This window comes from Manis pentadactyla, chromosome 3, assembly GCF_030020395.1.
Source record: "Manis pentadactyla isolate mManPen7 chromosome 3, mManPen7.hap1, whole genome shotgun sequence".
NCBI classification, from domain to species: domain Eukaryota; kingdom Metazoa; phylum Chordata; class Mammalia; order Pholidota; family Manidae; genus Manis; species Manis pentadactyla.
The window spans coordinates 36474895-36500928 of record NC_080021.1 but is presented as its reverse complement, the minus strand read 5'-3'; the positions used below and the strand labels follow the sequence as shown (position 1 = coordinate 36500928).

The following is a 26034-nucleotide window of genomic DNA, read 5'->3' as shown; positions in this document are numbered from 1 at the left end:
TTCAACAAAATTTAAAAAATCAATTTAATTATGACTTCAAGAAAAATGACATGGAACAAAGAAAATGGTAAGGGAGGAGAAGAAACCTTAAGAAATCAAAATAATTGTTGAGAATGGGGAAGGAAATTTTAATGTAATTTATTTTGACAAGTATTTTAACATGCTTTTCGGGCTTTATTATGTGAATCTGAAAATATGCACAAAGTAGAGAAGTATTTAAGTTCTCATACATCACTCTCCCAGCTTCAGAAACAATACCATGTTTTACTATAATTGTTTTAAAGGTGATTATAAATAAATATAAGGATGCCTCCCTCTTGCCACTTCTATTCAACACTATACTGGAGATTCTAGCAGGGGCAATTAAGACAAGAAAAAAATAATAATATGCAGGAAAAGTGGTTCTAAGAGGGAAGTACATAGCAATATAGGACTACCTCAAGAAACATGAACACACCCAAATAAACAATCTAACCTCAAAACTAAAGGAACCAGAAAAAGAACAAACAAAGCCCAAAGTCAGTAGAAGGAAGGATACAATAAAGATCAGAGCAGAAATAAAGTAAAGAATAAGAAAACAACAGAAAAAAATCCATGAAACCAAGAGCTGGTTCTTCAAGAAGATAAACAAAACAGACAAACCCCTAGCTAGAATTATCAAGAGAAAAGAGAGAGGACACAAAACAAAATCAGAAATGAAAGAGGAGAAATTACAGTTGACACCACAGAAATTCAAAGAATTATATGAGAATTCTACAAAAAATTGTCAATAAATTGGACAGCCTAGAAGAAATGAATAAATTCCTAGAAATGTATAATCTTCCAGAGCTGACCCAGGAAGATCAAAAAATCTGGACAGACCTATTATCAGTAACAAAATTGAAATGGCAATCAAAAAACTCACAACAAATAAAATTTCAGGAACATATGGCTTCACAGCTGAATTCTACCAAACATTTAAAGAAAAGCTAATGAGGAGGGAATACTTACAAACTCATTCTATAAGGCCAGTATCACTCTAATACCAAAACCAGACAAAAACACTACAAAAAAAGAAAATTACAGATCACTATCCCTGATGAACATAGATGTAAAATCCTCTCCAAAATATTAGCAAACTGAATTCAAAATACATCAAAAGTATCATTCATCATGAATATGTGGGATTTATTCCAGGGATGCAAGGAGAGTACAATTAATAAATCAATTAATGTGATACACTACTTTAACAAAAGGGAAGATAAAAACCATGTAATCATCTCAATAGATGATGAAAAAGCATTTGACAAAATTCAATATCCATTCATGATAAAAACTTTCAACATTTAAAAATGGGTATAGAGGGAACATACCTCAACATAATAAAGGCCATATATGACAAACCCACAGCTAACATCATACTTGGTGATGAAAACCTTTTCCTCTAAGATCAGGAACAAGATAAGGATATCTACTCTCACCATTTATATTTAACATAGCACTAAAATTTCTAGTCACAGCAATCAGACAAGAACAGAAGAAGGACATCCATATTGGTAAGAAAGAAGTAAAACTCTCAATATTTGCAGATGACATGATACTATAAATAGAAAACTCTAAAGACTCCACCAAAAAACTATCAGAATAACTGGACTCAGCAATCACAGGATACAAAATCTGTTGCATTACTATATACTAACAAAGAACCATCAGAAAGAGAAATCAAGAAAATGATTCCATTTACAATTGCATCAAAAAGAAAAAAAGAGCTAGGAATAAACCTAACTAAGGTGGTGAAAGACCTGTACTCTGAAAACTGTAAGACACTGATGAAAGAAATGGAAGAAGACACAAATAAGTGGAAATCTATCTCATGTTCATGGATAGGAAGAATTAATATTGTCAAAATGGCCATACCACCCAAAGCAATGTACCGATTTTATGCACTCCGTATCAAAAAACCAGTGGCATTTTTCAATGCACTAGAGCAAATAACCCTAAAATTCATATGGAACCATAAAAGACTGAATGACAAGGCAAACTTGAGACAGAAAGACAGAGTGGGGAGTAACATACTTCCTGACTTTGAGCTATACCTCAAAGCTACAGTAATCAAAACAGTATGGTATGGGTATAAGCACAGACCTAGCTCAATGGAACAGAGTAGAGCCCAGAAATAAATCACACATATATGGTCAATTATGTGACCACACAATTGCTTCAAAGGAAGCAAGAATATACAATGGGGAAAGGACAGTCTCTTCAATAAATAGTGTTGGGAAAACTGGACAGCTACATGCAAGAGAATGAAACTGGATTACTCCCTAAAACCATACACAAAAGTAAACTCAAAATGTATTAAAGACCTAAATATAAGACATGAAACCATAAAATTCTTAGAAGAAAACACAGGCAAAAATCTCTTGGACATAAGCATGAGTAATTTTTTTCTGGATACATCTTCCTGGGCAAGGGAAACAAGGCAAAAATAAACAAGTGGGACTATATCAAACTAAAAAGTTTCTGTTCAGCAAAGGACATTATCAACAAAACATAAAGGCAACATATAACATGGGAGAATAAATGATATATCCAATAAGGGGTTAACATCCAAAATACATAAAGAACTCACATGACTCAACACCAAAAATAACAAATAACCCAGTTAAAAAATGGGTAAAGGACGTGAATAGACATTTTTCCAAAGAAGACATACAGATGTCTAACAGACACATATAGACACTCCACATCACTAATCATCAGGGAAATGAAAATCAAAACCACAAAGTGTTATCACCTCACACTTGTCAGGATGGCCACTATTCAAAAGGCAGGATATAACAAGTGGTGAGGATATGGGGAAAAACATTCCAACACTGTGGGAATGTAAATTGGTACAGCCACTATGAAAAGCAATATGGAAGTTCCTCAAAAAACTAAAAATAGAAATACCTTATGATCAAGTAATTTCACTCCCAGGAATTTACCTGAAGAAAACCAAGTATCTGATTTGAAAAGATATATACACTCCTGTTTATTGCTGCATTATTTACAACAGCCAAGATATGGGAGCAACCAAAGTGTTCATCAACAGAAAAATGGATAAAGAAGATGTGGTACATATATACAATGGAATATTATTAAGTGATAAAAAAGAAAGAAATTCTGCTACTTGTGACAACATGGATGGATCTAGAGGGTATTATGCTAAGTCAAATAAGACAGGTGGAGAAAGACAAATACCATATGATTTCATATTTGTGGAAACTAAAAACAAAACAAAATTAACAAACTCACAGACACTAAGAAGTGACTAGTGGTTACAATGGGGGAGAAGTTGAGGGGGGTGGGTGAAAAGAAAAGAATATCTGTAGCTTAAAGGAAGAACTAAAACCATGTCTGTGTGCAAATATGCTATGAACTTAGAACTTCAGAAAATTCTAAGGAATTCACACACACAAACAAGACTTAGAACTAATAAATAACTTCAGTATTACTGCAGAATACAAGAAAAATTATATTTGACACTCTAGCAATGAACAATCTAAAATTCAAGTTAGGAAAACAATTACAATAACAGCAAAAAATAGAAATAAATTTAACAAAAGAAGTATAAAACTTTTACTCTGAAATATAAAACAATGTTGAAAAAAGTTAAAGAAGGCCTACATAACTGGAAAGGCATCTCATATTCATGGGCAATATAGACAGCACTCATATGCAATATAGACAGCACTACTGCCTATATTGACCTACAGATTCAATGCAAGCCCTATCAAAATCCTACCTATCTTCCCCCTCCCTCAGAAATTCACACAAAAATTCAGAGAATCCAGAATAACAAAAACAATCCTGATAAAGAACAAAGTTGGAGATTCACATTTCTTGATTTCAAAACATACTACAAAGCTATAGTAATAAGAGCTATAAGTAAGCTTATATAGTAATATGATCCTGGCATAGGAATAGACAGACATAATCAACGGAATAGAACTGAGAGGTCAAAAATAAACCCCTACACTTATATTCAATTGATTTTCTACAAGAGTGCCATGATTACTCAATGGGAAAAGAATAATCTTTTCATCAAATTTGATGAGACAACTGATTATTCACATGCAAAAGAATGAAATTTGACCCCTATCTCATACTGTACACAACAATTAACTCAAAATGGGTCAGAGACCTAAATATAAGTGATAAAACTAGAAAAGTCTGAGAAGAAAACATAGGAGTACATCTTTGTGACCTTGGTTAGGAAATAGATTCTTAGAAATGACACCACAGCACAACAAAAGAAAAAATAAGTAAACTGGATCATCTCAAAGCAAAAAACACTGTGCTTCAAAGGATACCATCAAGAAAGTAAAAACATCAAATTACAGAAGGGGTGAAAAATTTTCAAATCACATATCTAACAAGGAGTTAATATACACAATATATAAAGAACTCTTACAACTCAATATCAAAAAAAGGACAAATAATTCCACCAAATAAGAAATGGGCAAAAAATTTGAATAGACATTTCCGCAAAGAACATACAGAAATGGCCATTAACACATGAAAAGAGCTCACTACTCATTAGGGATATGCAAACAAAAAGATGGACAATAACAAGTGTTGACAAGTATGTAGAAAAATTAGAACCTTTATACATTGCATGTGGGAATGCAAATTGTACAACCATTTGGAAAATAGTTTGGCATTTACTTAGAAAAGCAAACATTGAGCTATCAAAAGACCCAGCAATTCCACTCTATGCACTTACTCAAGAGAACTGAAAACATGTTCACACAAAAACTTATAAATAAATATAACAGTGTTACTCACAAAAAGTGGAAATAACCCAAATGTCTGTCAACTAATGAGAGGATACAAAATGAGGTCTACCCATACACTAGAATACTATTTGGCCATGAAAAGTAATGAAGTACTGGTTCATGATACAACGTGTTTGAACCATGAAAACATGCTAGGTTAAAGAAGCCAGACACATAAGATCACATATTATATGATTCCATTTACATGAAATATCTAGAACAGGTAAATCTATAGTGGTTTATCCTGAGAATGAAAGGCTAATTAAATATTTGAAAAATCAATGTAATTTACTATATAATTTGGAAAGCAAAAGGATGCAGAAAAGCATTTTTCAAAATACAACAGCCACTTAAGATAAAATTTTCAGCACACTAGAAATAGAGAGGAACTTCCTCAACTTAATAACAGGATTCTACAAAAACTCTGCAGCTAATGTACTTAACAGTGGAAAGTGAATACTTTCCATTATATGATGGGAAATAAGGCAAATATTCTTACCACTCCTGTTAAGTATATACCGGAAGTCTTAGCCAATGCAATAAAGCAAAAAGGAAAATAAAAGGCATGTGTTTGGAAAGACAAAATGGAAACTTTCCAAATTCACAGATGCCATGGTAATTATTTAGAAAATTCCAGCAAAATCTACACAAATACTACTAGAATAAGTGGGTTTAGTTACATTGCAGGACACAGGGTCAACACACATCAATCACGTATCATATACACATGCAAAGAACAAATGGAAACAAACAACTTTTAAATACCACTTTAAACATCTTCAAAAAATGAAATATATATAAACCTTACAAAACTTATATAAGATCTGTATGCTGATAACTACAAAACACTAATGAAAGAAATCAAAGACCTAAATAAATAGAGAGATCCCATATTCATGGATTAGAAAATGCAACACAGTAAAGATGTCAATTCTTCTTGAAGTGATCTATAAATTCAACACAATGCTAATCAAAATCACAGCAGGAAATTTTGTGGATTGAAACAAATTTATAGTGGAAGGGCAAAGGAATTAGAGTAGTTAAGATGATTTGAAACGGAATAAAGTTGGAGGAATCACACTACCCAATTTTAAGACTAACTATAAAAACTATGGAAATCAAGACTGTGTGGTAATGGTAAAGTGATAACACACAGATCAATGGTACTGAATAGAGTCCAGAAATAGAACCATCCACATATGACCACTTACTTGATTACTGACAAAGGTACAAAAGCAACTTAATGGAGAATGGATATTCTTTTCAACTGATGGTGTTGGAACTGGTTATTCATATGCAAAAATGAAGCCTCTTCTTAAAGTTTACATCTTATAAAAGAATTAAAAAGTGTAACATAAAACTCTAAAGCTTTTAGAAAAAAATAAGAAAATGCTCATAATCTGGAATTACGTGAAGAGTTTTTACAAGTGACAACAAAAACACAATTCATAAAATAAAGGTTGGTAAATTGAATTTCATCAATTGAAAAACGTTTGCTTTGCCAATAGCATACACACCACACACATACACACATACACATAGTGTCTCATGAACAACACAGGTTTGAACTGTGCAGGTCCACTCACATGCATATTTTTTCAGTAAATACAGTACAGTACTGCAGTACAGTACTGTAAATGTATTCTCTCTTCCTCATGGTTTTAACTCTTTTCTCTAGCTTTATTGTAGGAATACAGTATATAATACATATACAGTATATGTGTTAATCAATGGTTTATGTCATCAGTAATTCTTCTGGTCAACAACAGACTATTAGAAGTTAAGTTTTTGGGGACTCAAAACTTACACCTGGATTTTCAACTGCATGGTAGGTCAGCATCCTTAACCCCTGTGCTGTTCAAGGGTCAACTGCATATTGGTATCTATATAGATATAAAACTTTCAAAATTCAACAGTCAGAAAGCAACCAACCAAACTAAAAATGGGTAATGAACTTAAAGAAACAGTTCACCCAAGATGATATAAAGATGGCAAAAAAGTATATGAAAATTCAGATTTTGAACACGATTAGTCATTAAATAAAATACAAATCACATGAAGCACTACTACATATCTATTAGCTTGACAAAAATTAAAATATTGACAATATGAAGGGCTAGCAAGGATGCAAAGCAACTGGAATTCTCACACATTGCTAATCAGAATGCAAACTGGTACAACCACTCTAGAAAATGATTTTGCATTTTCTTATAAAATTAAGCATATATGTGTAATTTTTGGTGCAGTAATTCCACTCTTAAGTATTTACCCCAGAGAAATAAAGTATGTCCACATAAAAATCTGGACATAAATGTTTTATTTATAATGATAAATAAATAATCAGCTTTATTTATGATAGCCAAAAACTGAAAACAACTCAAATGTCCTTCACCAGGTGAACTGGCAAACTGTGGTACATCTATGTAGCACATCTGTGTGGTACAATGGCATACTGATCAGCAATACTAAACTACTGATCCATGCAACAATGTGGATGATCTCAAAGACATTATGTGAGTGAAAAAAAAAACAAAACCCAGTCCCAAAGGTTACATACTGTGCAATTTCATTTACATGACATTCTCTTTTTTTATTTTTTATTTTTTTCATTATGGTATCATTGATATACAATCACATGAGCAACATTGTGGTTACTAGATTCTTCCCATTATCAACTCCCCACCACATACCCCATTACAGTCACTGTCCATCAGCATAGTAAGATGCTATAGAATCACTACTTGTCTTCTCTGTGCTATACTTCCTTTCCCGTGCCCCCCTACTACATTATGTGTGCTAATCATAATGCCCTTTAATCCCCTTATCCCTACCTTCCCCCCAACCATCTCCAGTTCCTTTCCCTTTGGTAATTGTTAGTCCATTCTTGGGTTCTGTGATTCTGCTGCTGTTTTGTTCTTTCAGTTTTTTCTTTGTTCTGATATTCCAGATGAGTGAAATAATTTGGTACTTGTCTTTCCTGCCTGGCTTATTTCATTGAGCATAATACCCTCGAGCTCCATCCAGTTGTTGCAAATGGAAGGATTTATTTTCTTCTTATGGCTGAATAATATTTCATTATGTATATGTACCACCTCTTCTTTATTTATTCATCTACTGATGGACACTTAGGTTGCTTCCATATCTTGGCTATTGTAAATAGTGCTGCAATAAACATAGGGGTGCATATGTTTTTTTTGAATCTAGGATCCTGCATTCTTAGGATAAATTCCTAGGAGTGGAATTTCTGGGTCAAATGGTATGTCTATTTTGAGTTTTTTGAGGAACCGCCATACTGCTTTCCATAGTGGTTGAACTAATTTACATTCCCACCAGCAGTGTAGGAGGGTTCCCCTTTCTCCACATCCTCGCCAGCATTTGTTGTTGTTTGTCTTTTGGATGTTGGTCATCCTAACTGGTGTGAGGTGATATCTCATTGTGGTTTTAATTTGCTATCTCTGATGATTAACGATGTGAAGCATCTTTTCATGTGCCTGTTGGCCATCTGATTTTCTTTTCTGGAGAAGTATCTGTTCAGATCCTGTGCCCATTTTTTAATTGGATTACTTGCTTTTTGTTTGTTGAGGCATGTGAGCTGTTTATATATTTTGGATGTCAACCCCTTATTGGATATGTCATTTATGAATATAATCTCCCATACTGTCAGATGGCTTTTTGTTCTACAGATGGTGTCCTTTGCTGTACAGAAGCTTTTTAGTTTGATATAGTCCCACTTGTTCATTTCTGCTTTTGCTTCCCATGCCCATGGAGATATGTTCATGAAAAAGTTGCTCATGTTTATATTCAAGAGAGTTTTGCCTATGTTTTCTTCTAAGAGTTTTATGGTTTCATGACTTACATGCATGTTACATGACATTCTTAAGAAGATAAAACTGTAGTGATGAAAAACAGATGAATGGTTACCAGAGATTATGGATGGGGAAAGTGTGATTATAAAAGAATAGCAGGAGGGAGTTTTTATAGGTGATGTATGCTGATTTGGGTGGTAGATACACAAATCCATACGTATTTGTTAACATTCACAGAACTGTATACCAGCTCTGAGAAGGAAAAAGTCAATTTTACTGTATCATAACTTTAAAAATAAAAATTAAAAAAGCAAACTGAACAATCGTCTTAAAGCTACAAAAATAAAATAAAATAAAGAATTAAATTAAAACAAGGGATGAATAAAATAGAACACAGGAAATCAGCAGACTATAAAACCAAGAGCTGCTTCTCTGAGGAAACCTAAAATAGAGAAGCCTGTGATATAAGTATATCCTCAAAAAGAATGACAGATAGGTATTAGGAATGACAATGGCATATAATCACACATGTAGAAAATTATTTTTGAGAGCACATTACTTATAACTTTAATGCAATTATGGAAATGCAGATGAAATTACAATATTCTAGGAAAATATAACACTATGCTAGCAAAACTGACTCAAAGAGGTAGAAACTGAAAAGATAAAAGTTATTCCACAAAAGCACCATGTTCTTATAGTTTTAAGGTACAGATGTAACAAACCTTTAAGAAATGTAATTTCTATTATTTTAAATTTTATTGTAGCTAGCCTCCTCCTTACGCCAGGGAATAAAGCAAACAAACAAACAATAAATAAACAAAATGCAAGGCTAAATAATGTATCTTAATACAAATTCTCTGCAACACATACATCAATCAGATCACTCAGTCCCTCATTGCATTGCAGTGCAAAAAAGTAATATGGAATTGAATCCAAGTCAGAATTCATTTTATGCAGTTTTACTATACTCACTCATTTTTTTCATGTGGTCCCTAAATACAACCATTTTATGTGGTGCTCAAAATTCTGTACCAATGCTAGAGAGAAAACTGGATGTTTTCTTAATGAAAGTGCACTATCCACTGAATATACAAAACATGTATACTGTACATGAATATGAGTAGGTTCCCCCTTAATCTCCCACCCTTTGTACCAGAGTGAATACTCTTATGTACAAGTCATCATACTAGGCCATGGCTTAGACAGCACTGGGGCCACATTTTGGTTAACTCTCTTGTTAACTGCTACCTTTTGAACAGGTAAGTTTAGCCTTAAAGTATCATCCCCAGCAGATGACAGATGCACAATTGCAGTCCTATCCGCTTGATTTGAGCTTAATCCACATCTAGCATCTCCATTTTACCCCACATAGATTCTTTCTTCAGATATGAATTCTGCTTTTCATGGGACCAATCCGTCTCTACTAAAGTATCTTACTGGCTTATTCAGTTCTAAGGCCCATTCATAAGAAAGGATCTACTTCTTACAGGCTCATCCCTATTATCCTGTTTAGTGAAACAAAGTTTAACCACACTAGAAATGAAAACATTTCTCCTGTCAGTAGGACAAAGCTGTGAATTTTTGCTTTCCTATCACACAGTTTCCTATTACACAGTTCATAAGCATTCTTTTCCTAATCTTAAAAGGCAAAATTACACAGTTCATAAGCACTTACTCTTTTTTCCTAATCTTAAAAGGCAAAATAATCACAACTGGAACACTAAAATCTTTTACACTGTTCCTAACCACTGACATCAACAATAAAAGGTTACATATGTATCTAAAAGAATGGATTTACAACTATGAAAATTAGGCAGCAGGAGAGGCTAGGTTAATTTACAGAGTGAGACTGTCAAGAAAAGAAGAAAGCTAGAACTGACTACATACAGCCTTATTTCATAAATATGAACAGTCTTAAAAAAATTAATAACTGTACTCTAGCAGATTAAAGGACAGTATATCATTACCAATTTGTTACAGCCGATTTCTTAAGTGCAAAAATAGTTCAACATTAGGAATCACATGAATATAATTTACTCCATTCATGGATAAACAAGTACTGTCCAGCATTATGCTAGGTATGCATCACATACAACTCTGGCCCTCATAAACACCTTATGATCATCTTGGAAATGAAAAAATTTATGTGACAAAATTAAATACCTATTCTCAAAAACTTATTAATATAGGAATTTAAGGAATATCTCCAATTTGATTAAGAATACCAGAAACTTATAGCAAATACCACACTTTAAAAAAAGGAAGAAAGTAAGAAAGAAAACAGGCATAGGGAACCATTAAATTAAAGACTTAACAGATAATCAACAACTGCAGAGCATGGACTTTATGGGATCCTGATCCAAACACTTTCTGAAAGTTCATGTTTATATATGACAAACAGGAACATGGTGGGTATTTGACGATAACTAAAAATCTTTAATTTTTTAAGTGTGATAATGGTATTGGGCTGAAGTTTGTTTATTTCTTTTTTTTTTAAGCCTGCACATCTTAGAGATACATACTGAAAGATGACTGAGTTAGACTTCTGGGATTTGCTTCAAAATCATCTGTGTTTAAGGAGTGGGTGAAAGTCTAGATAAAACAAGGCTGGCCATATGATGATCATTTGTTGAAACTGGATGTTGGTTAATTATACTAGTTATTCTACCTTTGAATGTTTGAAATTTTCCTAAGTACAAAGTTTTAAAATTGTTTTTAATTATCATACACAAAGGAAAAAAATCCAAAGAACAAAAGCAAAAGGCAAAACACTAGATAATCCAAATGAACAGAAAACCTTCTGTTACTATCATTGAACATTGTTCTACTTAAAAAAATTTTACTACTTAGCTTTGAATTGAAATATACATACAAAAACACACAAATTGAAAGTTTACAGTTCTGCAAGTTATCACCAAAAAGACTGTATCTGTGTAAAGTACCACTTAGGTAAAAAAACAGATACGACCAGCAACTCAAAGCTATCCTGTAACCCTCCCACTTACCTACCCCACCACAGGTAACTATCCTCCTGTATTCTGAATTCTTAAGATTGTAATCATGCAGGACCTATAATTTTGTGTCTGACTTCCTTTGATTAACATGTGAAGTTCACCGCTGCTCCCTGTACCAGTAGTTTGTTCATTTACATTACTATATGGCAAGTTATTCTAAAAGTGTGGTCACCGGACTCCTGGGAATCTCCAAAGCCCTTCCAGAGTTTAACAGAAAACTGAAAGTTCACTGACATGGTTTCAGATTCCATGTTGCAACTGAACTTTAAAATAAACGACTACTTTTAAAGTTCTGGCGTAGCACCAAAGAATATTCACATTTATCAGAAAAGGCTATTAAAATACTTCTCCCTTTACTATTACATATCTAGGTAAAGCAAGATTTTCTTCCTATACCTCAACTAAGACATGTCACAACAGACTGATTACAGAAACAGATATAAGAAATCAGTTATCTTCTATTAAGCCAGACATAATAATTTGCAAAAATGTATACCGATGCCACTCTTCTCACTAAACATTTCTTTGTTTTGGAAAATATAGTTGTCATTTTACATATTTTTATCTAAAGTATGCTATTACGGTCACATGTAATGGGTTTCTATTGTCATTTTAAATGGGTTAATACTTATTTTAACAATTTCTCAACTTTAATTTCTATTATTATTTAAGAATACATACCTCCCATATGAAAAAATATTCCCTGGATTCCTCAATGACCGTGGACTTCTGAGACCCAAAATTTGAGAACTGTACAGCTTTCCCTTATGCTAATATACCAGAATTAATTCATCCATTCTATTGCTGATGGGCATACAGGCTGTTTCTAGTCTGGGACTGTAACAAATACGGATGTATGAATATTCTTTACATGTTTTTGCTGCACATTCCCCACTTCTGCTGAGTTTATACCTAGGAGTGGAATTGGTAGATTACAGGGCATGTTCACATTCAGCTTTATCAGACAGTGATTGTTTTCCAAAGTGGCTATTAAGCACTTGAAATTGTGGTTGGTCTAATTAAGATGGGCTATTAAGTATAAAATTTACACTGAATAGATTTAATATGAAAAATATTAATGCAGAATATCTCAGTAATTATTTTCTATTGATTACATGTCAAAGTTATAATATTTTAGATACACTGGCTTAAATATATTATTAACATGAATGCCACCTATTTCATTTTCTTTAATGTGGCTAGTAGAAAATGTAAAACTATGCATATGACTTGCAATATTTATCTGTTGAACAGTCCTGTTCTAGGGGGAAACAGAGAAGTTAAGCAGGCCAATAACACTGCACATAAGAGTAGTCTGAGGTGCTTACGAGAAGGGTGCTGATTTTGAGGAGCCAGGAAAGACTTACCAAAAGAGGTAACATCAAAAGGAAAGACGAAGAACAGGCAGGAGTTAGTCGAGTGGTGAAAAGGAGCAGCAAGAAACAAGAAAGGTCAAAATGAGCCAGATCATGAAGGGCCTATGTTCATATTTAATAGGGAAGGACTACTGTTTGGTTTTAAGCAAGAAAGTTACATAATCTTAACTGTACTTTAGAAAAGTCACTCTGGTAGCTGCTATGTGTGACATGAATGAATCAGGGCAAGACTAGAGTCAGGAGTGGCTGGGGACTGCTATAATAATACAGATAAAAAATAATTGGCTTGTACAGAAAGAGAACAGCAGTACAGATATGAACCTCAGGAAAATCATTACTCTCAGAACTTCAGTTTCTTCTAATACCTACCTCACAGAATGATTTAAGCAAGGCATTTTTTTTGTAAAAGTGTTCTGTATCTAACTCTTGATAAAAGTTTTTGGTATTACTAAAACAGGCAGTAAAAATTTCAAGAAACTGAATTTTATTTCAGAATATACTATTTACAAAGATTCATATTTTCTTCAAAGTACTAACTTAAAATCTAAAAGATGCTTTAACATCAATGAAGTTACGTCATGTAAGAAAAGTTTATTGTTCAATTATTAAACATTGTATTGTGCTCCATTTAACCTCAATATTAAAAGACTGGCACCATTTTGCATTTTTCTAAAAACTTAACTGTAAGTGAATTAAAGGTAGATATCAAGTTATTCTCATTCAATGGTATGAACATCAGTGTAAAACAATTTCACTTCTTCACCAAACTGATACTAGCAGGGCAGTGAGTTATCAAATATTTAAGGGAAAACTAGAAAACTGTTCTTTCAGCTTCACTTATTTTAAAGTTTCAGGACCTTCTAAAGTTTAATCTTCTGTAAAAACAAAACTATACAATCCAGGGATAAAGATAAAAGGTCACTTTATTTTTCCAAAAATTTCTGAAATTCTCTATTCTACAATACATTCTTGACTGTTCTACGACAAAGAGCAGTATTTAACTGATATTTAGTATAACACATTTAACTTTGGCAAAAAGGTCCTTGAAATCTAACTTTTGTCCCACTCTCTGTTTCTTGTCTGAAATACTCTTTAAAACACTGTAGGAAGTTATGTTCTGTACTTATTTCATTGACAAAAATGATAGAACTGAATTCTCCAGAGAACCCTTCTTAAGCCTCTCCCCTTAAAACAGGTCCTCATCCCTTCTTGTCATGCGTTCCTCAACTATTCGCCACAATATCCCTTCTTGCACTGAATGTTCTTAACCTTCTCATGTCAAAATTAAGTAACAGAAACTTAACTTCACAAGGGTCTAAAGGGCTCTACTGAACTGTGTAGAAACAGCAATTACCCTCAGCCTCTCAGGCCTCTTCTTCACTCTCATCTGATGATCTCATGTCATACTGCTTTGAGAAATCTCCATTTTCCCACCCCAAAACCTACAGACCTAAGTACACTTGCACCAATATGATCGTGCTTCCCGCTAGTGACAAGAGAGGAAGCGCCCTTTCCTTCCTAACAAAAAAGCAATCCCTATTCTTCCTATCTCCACTATTACCACCTTGATCCAAGCTCCTGTCTCTTACCTGGATTATATCCAAAACCTCATCACCCCATCTGTGTGTGTGCTTTTGCCTACTTCACAACAATCCTCCACACAGTGGCAAAAGTGACTGTTTTCAAAACATAAATTACACTGTGTCCACTTTAACCTCTTCAATGGTTAGTTATATTTAAAATAAACCCAAACTCTACCATGGTTTCCAAACTCCTGAGCTCCCACCTAAGATTCTAACCTCACCTTGTTACTCTCCCTAATGACCACTGCGCTTCAGCTACACTTAATTTTATTAATTTATCTTCAACACATCAGCTCTTTCCTGATTCCCATGTTGTTCCCATGGCTCTCTTAGCCTAAGCATAACATGGTTAGCTATCCTTTAGGTCTTATAAATGTCTCTTTGACAAAGAAGCCTTTCCTTAATCACCCTTGTCTGTTATTCACTATCCCTGCTCCTTGTTTCTGTTAGAGCACTTATTAGAACTTCCTTACTAGAGTGTAAGCCTCATGTAAGCAGAAACTATGCCTATGAGGCCGTTGTGTCCTACATAGCACCAGACATTAGCAAGTGCTCAAAGAATATTTTCTAAATAAATGAATGAATAAGGAGAGAGCAGTATGTTGCAACCCCAGTTCTACTGCTTCCTCGTGGTTTGATCTTAGGTTAAGTCACAACTTCTCTGAGCTTCAATTTTCTCTTCTATAAAAAAGGGATAAATACCTTATAGGATTGTTCAACAAAATCTAACAAAGATCTGGCTATGAATAAAAACCAAGCACAGTTAATTTAATAAATTAATAAACTTAATTTAATCAATGTTAGTTTCCTTCCCTTCCTCCTATAGCTTAAGACAGTGAGAACTCTAAGTCAAATCAGCATTGAAACTAAAAACAGAGAAAGAGTGAGAGAGAGAGATCTATATACACATCTACTGTTGCATATACTTAAAAAGACTGATGACTTGAATCTAAACAGATCGGTAACTTCTATTTGCAGGATCTAATCCTATACCTTAGAAAATGGGAGTAAGTAGTATACATCTATGACTTACCCCTTCCGAAAACGGTGGAGGGTAAGGGTGAGGAGAAGAGGAGAAACAGGAGGAAAAGGTAACCTTAGAAATTAGAGATCATTAGTTCAACTTCAATTCCCAAGTTTAGAAACAACCTTCATTTACCTATAAAGACTAACTGTAAGAACAGGGTTAATATTCATTTTAAAATTCTGAAATAAAAACATTTTCTATTTGCTTAAGTCTATATAAATCTCATCTATATTAAATGTGTTTACCTCCTTTTTACCTTTCATTCTTTTAACTCTAATATTATTGATAAAATAAGAAAAAAAAAAAACATACAAAAGACTCCAACCACAAATACACCTCAGATCAGAAACACAAAAAGGAATCACTGTTCCCTTAATTTCTTGATAAGTTTTAAATTTTCTAATTATGGAAGTCAGTCTTTTCTTCCCAAACATTTCCTTTAACTGCTGCTCATTTTCCAGCCTGACATCACTTTTCTATTTTCTTCAGATATTTTACTTTCTAAGAACCTTCTAAATCATTTACTATACATCATTCAAATCTCCTCCATACTCGTCTTGGAACACAGCCATCCCTCTGAAAGTGCTCACTTAATATTGCTGCCTGATAACCACCTCAAATTTTGTGAGATGTGTCGCATACCTTCACATTCTTCCTAGGATATGTACATAATTTTGAGTCTAAACTCAAGGAAGGGTTTATGTTAAGCAATTAATTTAGTTTTATTCAACATATTTTACGTAATCAAGTTTTAACTTTTTGAGAAGTAACTGAAATCTGTTCTAGATTTTTTTCTCATGAGTCAGTTATTTCTACAACCTTTCTAATATTGGAACTTCTCGTCTATCCTTAAACTGGAAATGTATAAAATGTTGCTGAATGTTCCATAAAATTCATGGGAAAAGATTTACCCATTAGATATGATATGCAAGAGGAAAAGAATATTTTATGATACCACAACATCAGAACAGTGCTGTGTACAGCAAAAACATCAAACTATAAGATGCTGAAACCAGTGTGAAGAAGAATTTTATCGTAGGTCAGTCAGTATATGCCAGGAAGGACTGTTACTGCTACCGAATGGTCTGGCAGTAAGTAACTGAAAACTAACCACCTTCAACTCTTCAAGGCTACTGTAAAATGATAAACAAATACAACAAGCACCTTAAATTACATTTTAAGGCTTCACCTAGGGTGGTATTTTTCAAAATAAGGATTGCAATCTATTATTGGGTCCAAAATTAATTTAATGAGTCCCAACCAGCAGACAACAAAAGGAAGGGTGAGAGCAGGGAGGAAGAATAAACTATAAAATGTCGAAGTGTACAGCAGGTAGTGAGGGTAAGGATTATTTCATCGACTTTGTTTTGTTCTGTACACTGGGAGTAACATAAATTGTACTTTAAGAATGTATTTTTTTAAGTTTTTAAAAAAAGTTAGAAAACAATGATCTAGGAAACAAACAGAAGTGATAAAGGATAAAGCAATGGAACTGTTAACAATTACCGAATTATGGCTTGGGAGGTGAGCAAGACTAACAGCTTCTACCGACTGGGAGACAGTTTTGGAAACCTCCACACATTTGTAAAAGCCAGACACCCCAATGTGAGAGATGAAGATGCACTTCTTTTACAGTGGGCCTAAAACATTGTCCAGGAAAGCTCACAGTTGTCCCCAATAATGTTTTTAGCCCTTCAAATTGCAGAGGTCAACCTTGACTTTCTACTCACTCTCAAGAACATTCAGTTAAGATACAGCAGCTCCTGAAAGATAATTATTGGTTGCTCAAACAACTTTTTTTAGAAAATATTAACTGTATTCCATATCACAATTTAGAGTTTCAAATAAAGCGTTAGCATTCAGAAAAATAACTTGGAGTATAATAGTCAACATTATTCCACTAAAATGGCTGCACTTAATGGTGACATAGTCGGCTAAAATGGCCAGGTAAAGAGAATAAACACCAAAATAAACACAGAATTTTTTAAAAGATACATGACATATGTCAAAGATTCAAGCTGTATCTTGCAGCCATTAAAATCTATGATGAGTTAGTTTAGGAACTGCCTAAATATATTGGCCCATTGACCAGCTTTTCTTCACTGGGTGTAGATCAAGACTTACTCTGAACACTCAGTTGTTTTACAGGGCTTTCTAATTATCAGAAAAAACACTTTTTGATGTACAAGGAACAGTTTGATAAATTACAGCTAGTATCTATTCTAAAGGCTCAAGGCGATGGGTATTTCTCAGGATGCAACCACTACTCATCACAACTAGGGCATATTCAAGTTAAACCTCACTGTTGTTATGGAAACACCCCCACCCCCTAATACTATTGTTATAGCTGTGTCTTCTAATACAAAACCATAGATGTTTGGGGAGAAAGAAAGAGGACAAAAAGTGCAGCTATAAAGAGAATACCCCCAGTTGCAGGGTGAAGGGTTCCTTTAATCTCTGCTCACACAGTTTAATGTTCTGCCTAGGCTCACTACCTTCTTTTTCCTTATGCTTTGAAACTTGCTGTGCTTCAGACAACCCTTGATATAATCACTTGCTAGTTTTATAATTTGGTCCCACACTATTGGAAAAAGGAGTGTCAGTCGTTGCCTAACAATTCCTCACTCAACACAAATTCCAAAAAGACAAATCTTTGATAAACACCTACCAGAGAGTAATTTTGTATACAAGTACAAAAGAATACACCAGAACAAATTACAGAGTTCAGAGCTCTTAATCCCTACAAGCAAGAAGACTTTTAAACACTAATGACGTAGGTTTTAATGAAAGAAGAACTCAAAGAACCTGTTTATCCATTCTGATCCAAGGAGATTCAACTCTGATTATAGTAGAGGACTCCTAACCACCCTAGATTAAAGATGCCTCTCACTTTATTCTCTCTCTTGGGCCATTAAACCAAACCTACAGCAGAACTATACCCATCTTCAGGCTAGAAGAAACAAGATAATAGCTTATTGATCTCTGGTATAGACCCAAACCCACAAGTCATCAGGCAAGTAGGAATCACAGCCACTTGATACAACTAACAATCAAAAGTCATGCACTGGGTTTTCTGGGCACACACAAGCATACCACTGACAATTATCACATCAAATGTGGACCAACCTTCCCCTACCCCAAACAAAAATAGTAATATATTAATCAGGTTAGGGATCAATACATTCTGAACTACACCGAATAACTACTATTTCTTGACATCAATAAATGTCAATTTAAGTTCATTAAATTCTTCATTTAGTGTAATGTCTCAGGTAACTTTTAAAGGTTACCATCACATTCAAATCCACAGGTAAGTGCTTTCTAAAGAGGTAATACTTGCTCATAAATTACACTGACAACTCCATCACTACCACCATCATTAGTGGAATTAGTGTTTGCGGCAAATGACTTAGACTTTTTAGAAGTAAAATTTATCAAAGAATAGTAACTTCTAATTATTTTCTTTAGAAATCAAAGCATCCCTCCACCTCCACCCCACCAAAAGTAAAGGTTAACTGTGCTCTCTGAAACACCTATTCCATATGCTTGATAAACTAAGAACGGTGAGGTCTAAGGTGGAACTCAAGTCTCTCAAGCAATGTATGTTCTTCCCAATTAATTCCATTTAGCCCTTGGGACCCTAATATAATACAAAGTATAGTCCTCACACATAGACTTCAGCCTTCCCTTAACCTCAAAGGAATACACGTAACGCAATTCACAGAGTGGAATAAAGCACGGTGACATTAGCGGGCAATGATGGATGACATGACAAATGAACTCGAGTCAAGTCAGATTTGTACGCCCTAAGAAGGAGAGACTGAGGTGGAGCTGGAAACTATTTTCTGGCCTTCTCCCCGCGTGCTGCCCCTGGGGAAGGAACAGGATCCTGCAAGCCCGGGATCAACAGAGCCTTGGACGCCCGAGGTGCAGGGATGGGAAGAGAGCAGTGGGCTGCTTTTTCAAGGTATGGGAGAGATGCGGGTTTGGTGTGGTGGGATTTCACCGGGGAGAGAACTTCCTGACCCCTGAAGAGGGGTCGAGGGTGGCAGGACCGTCCCGGCAGCAGCGGGGACGACCTCCGCTTCTTTCTCACAGTCCTACATCTTTGTGTGTGGAATGTGCAAGGGGCCCTCCAGCCCAGATCAGGAAGTCCGCCCGCCACCCCCTCGCTCCACCCGGGCTCCCCAGGGCCGGGACGCCCAAGCCCCTCTCCAGCACGCCGAGGACCCGGAGGTGAGCGCGGGGACCAAAGCATCTTCGTACGGTCACCGCCTCCGCTGCATCCGCCCCTCGCCAGGTCTTTGTCCCGCCGGAGCCCGGGGTCTCTCCCCGATTCTCCAGTGGAACCCCCGTCCTGGAGGCCTCGGGGCCGAGTCGCCCCGGCTTTTTCGGTCAGCGGCGCGCTGGGACTCGGACACTTACCGTACACCCCGACGAGGAAAAGGCAGACCAACGCAGACCTCCACCGCGGGGACTCTTTTGTGCTCCAGCAACGGGCCATAACCACGGCAGATGCAGGGAGCGAGATGGAGGAGCAGGAGGAGGAGCTGGGGCCAGACGCCGCCGCCGAGCCCCCGGCGGCTCCCTGCGCTCTCCGCGGCGGCGGCGTGGGGGGGACGGGGGCACGGGAGGGGCCGCCGCCGCCCGCGCGCCCTCCCTGCGGCCCGCCCTCGGCAGCTCGCTAGCTCCCACCCGGGGCGCTCTCCCGGGGCAGCGCAGGCCACGCGCGTGCGGGCGCGAGGCGAGGGGGCGGCGGAAGCGGACTCGGGCCCCGCGCCGCACCAGCCCCCCGGCGCCACCAGCCGCCAGACAGCGCGCGAGCCGGCACGGCGCTCATCCGTGCGATCGGCAGTCCCCTGGTCCGCCTGCCTTGGTTCCCGCCCCGCGCTCCGCCGGACCTGCCGAGTTTCGGGGCCGGGCTCCCCGCGACGGGAGCCGGGGAGCAAGGCAGCGCCAATCGATGCGCGAGCGCGCGAACGGCACCCGCTGGATTCCCCTGCGGGCCGGGTGGGGGCGGGTCGGAATGCTGGGGGTGGCGGTGGGTGCTCCGAGTGGGTGGTCTGAGGCCGGGAGCGTGGAGTTCTTCTCCCCTACCCCTACCTGCGTCCGCTTAATCCCGGCGCGGAATTCGGGGTGAGTGGGCGCCGGTTCGAGCGGCCGAGGTGGCGCGGGTCAGCGGGGCGAGTGCCGGGGCTCCGGCTCGCTCCAGGTGCCCGGGCCGGGCGGAGTGCTGGGCTCCTCCTGTCCGGGTGGGAGCCGCGGGAAGCGGCCTGACAGCGCGCGGGGCTGCAGCGAGTGGCCGTACCCGGCCGGAGCCGACCATAGGGGTCGAGAAGTGGAGTGTGCGAGGGGTGAGGGCGGGTGGCGGTTCCTTCAGCACTCCCGAATTTCCCTAAACGCCTTCCCGCATCCCAGCTAGTGTGACCCATCCTTCTTTCCCTTGGATACCCGTAGCACCTTTTAAACACGTTTGTAGTGGCACTGGTGTGTCAGATCTTCCGCGTTTATTTTTAGTGTTTGTCTACAAGTCTTTTCTTCCCTGCTGGGCTTACCATTGGCCTTTACACTCTCTCCCGGTTATTCATTGAAGACCTTTTAATACCCTATGCTGTCCTATTGACATAGGTTATCGCTGTTAAATCCCTAACAACTGTATGAGGTAAAGATTATCCACATTTTATAATAAGAAAATGACACTCAGGTTAAATTACCCCAAGTGATAAGTAAATAGTTTTAAACAATTTTTCTCATTCCAAATTCAAGGCTGCTTCCTCTATAACACAGCATATTCAGTAGCACAATGCTTAGCGCATAGCAGGTAAATAATAAATTTTAAGAAATACTTTTATGAAGGTACATTTAGGCTTTCCCTCTGTTCCCTACAGATTTGTCCCCTTTAAGATTTTTTTTTTCAGGAAATGATATTCCAAAAAGACTTTTTTTAATTGGAAAAAAATAATCAGAAACTCCAAAAATATTTTTCACTCTCGTTGAAAAAAAAGCAGCTTCGTTGTTTTTCCTAGTTTTAGGATTCTAATCTCTACTTATTTGTTTCTTAAGATGTTGTCCTAGAAATTGTGGTGCCATGATGGCTGTGTTTAAGACACGCCACAAACAATGAAGAGGCACTGTGGATTGCATCTTCCCCTCTCCGCTTTTTGTTAATTCAAGGAACCTTATCCCCAAGAGAAGACAGTGTCCTCATCAGTCTCTTGACAGATGTATTTATCCTCTCCCACTCCAGCACTTCCTCATCCGCCCACAGCTGTCTTCTGGGGCTTACCAAGTTCTCAAATTCTTTGTTCTCAATGTCCCTTTAAATACACTTAAAACTCAGTGAGGACTCCAAAGAGCTCTGGTTTATGTGGATCATGTGTATTGATATTTACCATTTAGAAATAAGATAAAAATTTTAAATATTTGTAAATTCATTTAAAATTAAAAATTCATTACAAGATAACTGTTTACCAATAATAATAATAATAGAAGTGTGACATTGTTTCCATCTTTGTAAATCTCCTTAATGTCTGGCTTAGTAGAAGACAGCTGGATTCTTTTTTTTTTTTTCAATTTTGTTATCATTAACATATAATTACATGAGCAACATTGTGGTTACTAGATTCCCCCCATTATCAAGTCCCCCCCGACATACCCCATTATAGTCACTGTCCATCAGCGTAGTAAGAAGCTATAGAATCACTACTTGTCTTCTCTGTATATACTGCCTTCCCTGTGCCACCTCCCCCCATTATGTGTGCTAATCATAATGCCCCTTTTTCCCCTTATCCCTCCTTTCCCACCCATCCTCCCCAGTCCCTTTCCCTTTGATAACTGTTAGTCCATTCTTGGGTTCTGTGAGTCTGCTGCTGTTTTGTTCTTTCAGTTTTTTCTTTGTTCTGATACTCCACAGATGAGTGAAATCATTTGGTACTTGTCTTTCCCGCCTGGCTTATTTCACTGAGTATAATACCCTCGAGCTCCATCCAGTTGTTGCAAATGGTAGGATTTGTTTTCTTCTTATGGCTGAATAATACTCCATTGTGTATATGTACCACATCTTCTTTATCCATTCATCTGATGGATAAAGGTTGCTTTATGGACACTTAGGTTGCTTCCATTTCTTGGCTATTGTAAATAGTGGACAGCTGGATTCTTATATCTGCTTCTTTATCCAATCTTTTACAATATGTTGTTTTTGTCAAAGTATATGAAGACAATCCAGCCTCACACAGATGTATAATTGGCAAAGGGAGGGCCTCATATACCTCCCCAAAGTCCTCAGATAAAACTTTGAGAACTGTTGATCTAGGTGTCTGTCTTACTGGTTCATGTGTATTGAACCAGTACAAACCTTAGGTTTAAAACTTAAGTGTTTTGTTTCTAGTTGGAAGAATCTAATAAATATTCATTCTAAGTTATTAGCAGCTGAATGTGTCAATGCTCACCAGCCAAGAATGTTTATGTTTCATGAGGGAACAGTTGTATTTGTATAAAATATAATTCTAATAAAATATCAAACATTGATAAGCAGCATGACACAGAATAGGTATTCAATATTACCCTTTTTTTTAAACCTATTTACCTGGGCACCTAGATGTCTACTTCTGGGCTAATATATCAAATAACTCATATATGAGAAAGCACTTAGAAATCTATAAAAACTGTATAAAGCGGTTAGTTTTGCTAACAGTTGTACTGCTAATTTAAGTTGACCAGTGTTCTGATCTGCACCCTATAAAGCATAAAGCATGCTCCTGAGACTAGAATGGTAAAATTAATCTGGGTTCCTGAATCCATAGATAGGTTTCAAGGAGTCTCATAAATCTTCTGAAATTATAGGAAAATTTTGTGTTCAAGTGTTTCTTTAGGCAGAAGTTTTATTTTCAGCAGATTCTTGAAGAGCTGTGTCAATAATTTTAAAAAAACGTTTAAGAAAAATTGAATGAGATGACTATTTGAGTTGCTTCCTTTTCCAAATGGTTCCTAAACTCCTCAAATACATACATTTGGGAGTGGAGAAATACATGAACTGTTTCTTTTTCCCTCAACAAATTCAGAAAAGGGCGACAATTCTTTTCTTCACGGAGACATGCCCATAAATAGTCCTTTTGTTTTTATTTTATACTTCCTTTTCCTCCTCATTTCATTATTACCATATATAATGGTTTAATTTTTTACTCTTGTCACCAATAAAAATTCATTTCTTCCTGGTGCAGACTCTGTTCTACTTAGTAGCACTTGAGAATCTCATCAACACTATGAGGTTAAACTGGAAATTTAAAGCCACTCTGAGCATCCTATTTTATTAGAGAACTGATGATAGTGTGTTTTTATGTGTCATACTGAGAAGCAAAGCTAAATCTTTTAGCTCCCCCTCAAAGGAATATTATGTTTAAAAAGAAAAACAAACTTGATAAGCTCATACAAATAACTAAAAGGGAAAGAAAAAAATTTTTTTTAATTGAAATTAAATGAGTTTTTACAAGCAAATTGTAATTTCCATTGGAGTTGAATAATACAGGGTAGCAAATGAGATCTAGCAATATAGGCAACTTCTATACCCATTCTCTAGTACATTTATTATAGTTATTATTTATTATGCTTTGTGCTCTGACAGCATACCCAGCATTGTACCAAACAGAGAAGTAATTCTAGCTCTAAATTAAATAGCCCCAATCCACATAGATTTAGTTTGGCCCTCATAAACTCAGCTTCTTAATTGCAAAACCCATCCACAAAGCTTGCATGGATTTAAAGTGCTAATAACATCTATGTCTTATAGACATATGAAACAGTTGCCTCCAGCAAGAGAAGAGGAAGGAAGATGGGAATGACTACAGACACTGGTATTTATAGAGATAGTCAGCGTTTCTATTGTTTAACTGCTAGGTTTCAAAGTTCACGTAGCTGTGTTTTTTAAATTCTTCATATGATTGATTGAGGATATGAACTGGAAATACTCATAGGATGGACTCTTACCCCATATGAGCCCATCAGAAGTGAATTTGACAACTGTCATTGCAACCCAATGGGTCTTCATAGGGAAATACTGCTAATTTCAGCCATGTATAACTTACTTGTTCATACTCTTCCCAAGATCAGAAAGAATTTGAGGTTTGCCAGTGTATTTGGCAATACCATAGGCTATAGTTGTTCAGAATATCAGCCTTAAGAATTTGACAGGGCTGAGCTTGACCTAAGTAGTTAGCCTTGGTCAAGTAACTTAAGCTTTTGTACCTCATATTCCCACCTACAAAATGGGAAAAAGGGAGGACCTCATTAAGTCATCTACATGCCTTAAATGATATTATAATTGCAGATACATAGTGAGTGCTTATAATATGCTACACATTTAGTCATCAAACACCCTATGAGGCTGATACTGTAATTATCCCCATTTTTCAAATGAGCACTAAGGCACAGAGAGGTTTGGTAATTTTCTCAAGATCACACAGATAGTAAGTGGTTAGAACTTAAACTCAGGCAGTCTTATTCCAGAGTATGCACTCCTAATCATTCTACCATGTTGTATGTAAAGTAATGCAATGCTAGACACTTAGGAGGTACTCAGTAAACACATAAATATTATTAAATACATAAATGACATAAGCAAAATAGTCCTTACACTCTAATATCATGCAATTTAAAATTATATATAATAATTTTCTGTCTTTTATTTCTTGGAGATAACTGATACTACCTTCAGTTTGTTTTAATTTAGACTGAACCTCTTTAGATTTCTTTTTAGAAAGTAGTCATTTTTAAAGTTTTATTTTCTTGAATTTGAAAAATGCCAAGTGAGTATCAGTCAGGTAAAGCATAAGTCTGGCTTTTTGATGCTTGTACTAACTTATAGTCATTATTTTTAGTTTCCTTTGAAGATCAGAGAACCTCAGGTTGCTTATTGCCCTAATCTTCAGAAAAGATCTATGACAGAATTTTCTGATCCCAAAGAATACATCAAATCATATGAAACTGCTCAGTTATCAAGCCATGAAAACAGAGGTCATTTCTACTAAAGAATAGATTACTCTAGCTTCATCATGAAAAGAATATTCCCCTTGGAAATACCCAGGCGGGTTTGCATTTTGAATATGTACCAGCTGTGATGGAAGAGAACAGTCTAATCCCTTCGATTCCCATAGTCCACTGCCTCAATGCACAACAGGGGATGTGAAAGAAAAAGCATTTCAATATAAAAATTTTATTCTCATACTCAATAAAATGAATTAAGTAACTGAAAGAAAGTCAAGCACTTCAGAATATTGTGTCAGGTGGTTCTCATCACCAGGGCACTTTGCCAGTCACCACAGCTTTGTTCCATGTTATTACAAACTCTGCTTCAATACAGACACTCGAGATTGAAACCTCAGTTTATAAATACTCACAAGTACAAAATTTCATAGAATACTTTTAGCCCTTT

General features: G+C 36.5%; 1 protein-coding gene across 2 annotated transcripts in view; it reads right to left on the bottom strand.

The window, feature by feature from the left end:
• The window catches only part of LRP12 (LDL receptor related protein 12), a 72889-nt gene extending 51382 nt beyond the window's left edge, over positions 1 to 21507 (bottom strand). For both annotated transcript variants that reach the window (XM_036876431.2, XM_036876432.2), the window contains exon 1: positions 20034 to 21507. In XM_036876431.2, the coding sequence (XP_036732326.2) occupies positions 20034 to 20112 (79 nt within the window). In that variant the 5' untranslated portion in view covers positions 20113 to 21507. The remainder of the gene's footprint in view (positions 1 to 20033) is intronic.
• Positions 21508 to 26034: the final 4527 nt, after the last annotated feature.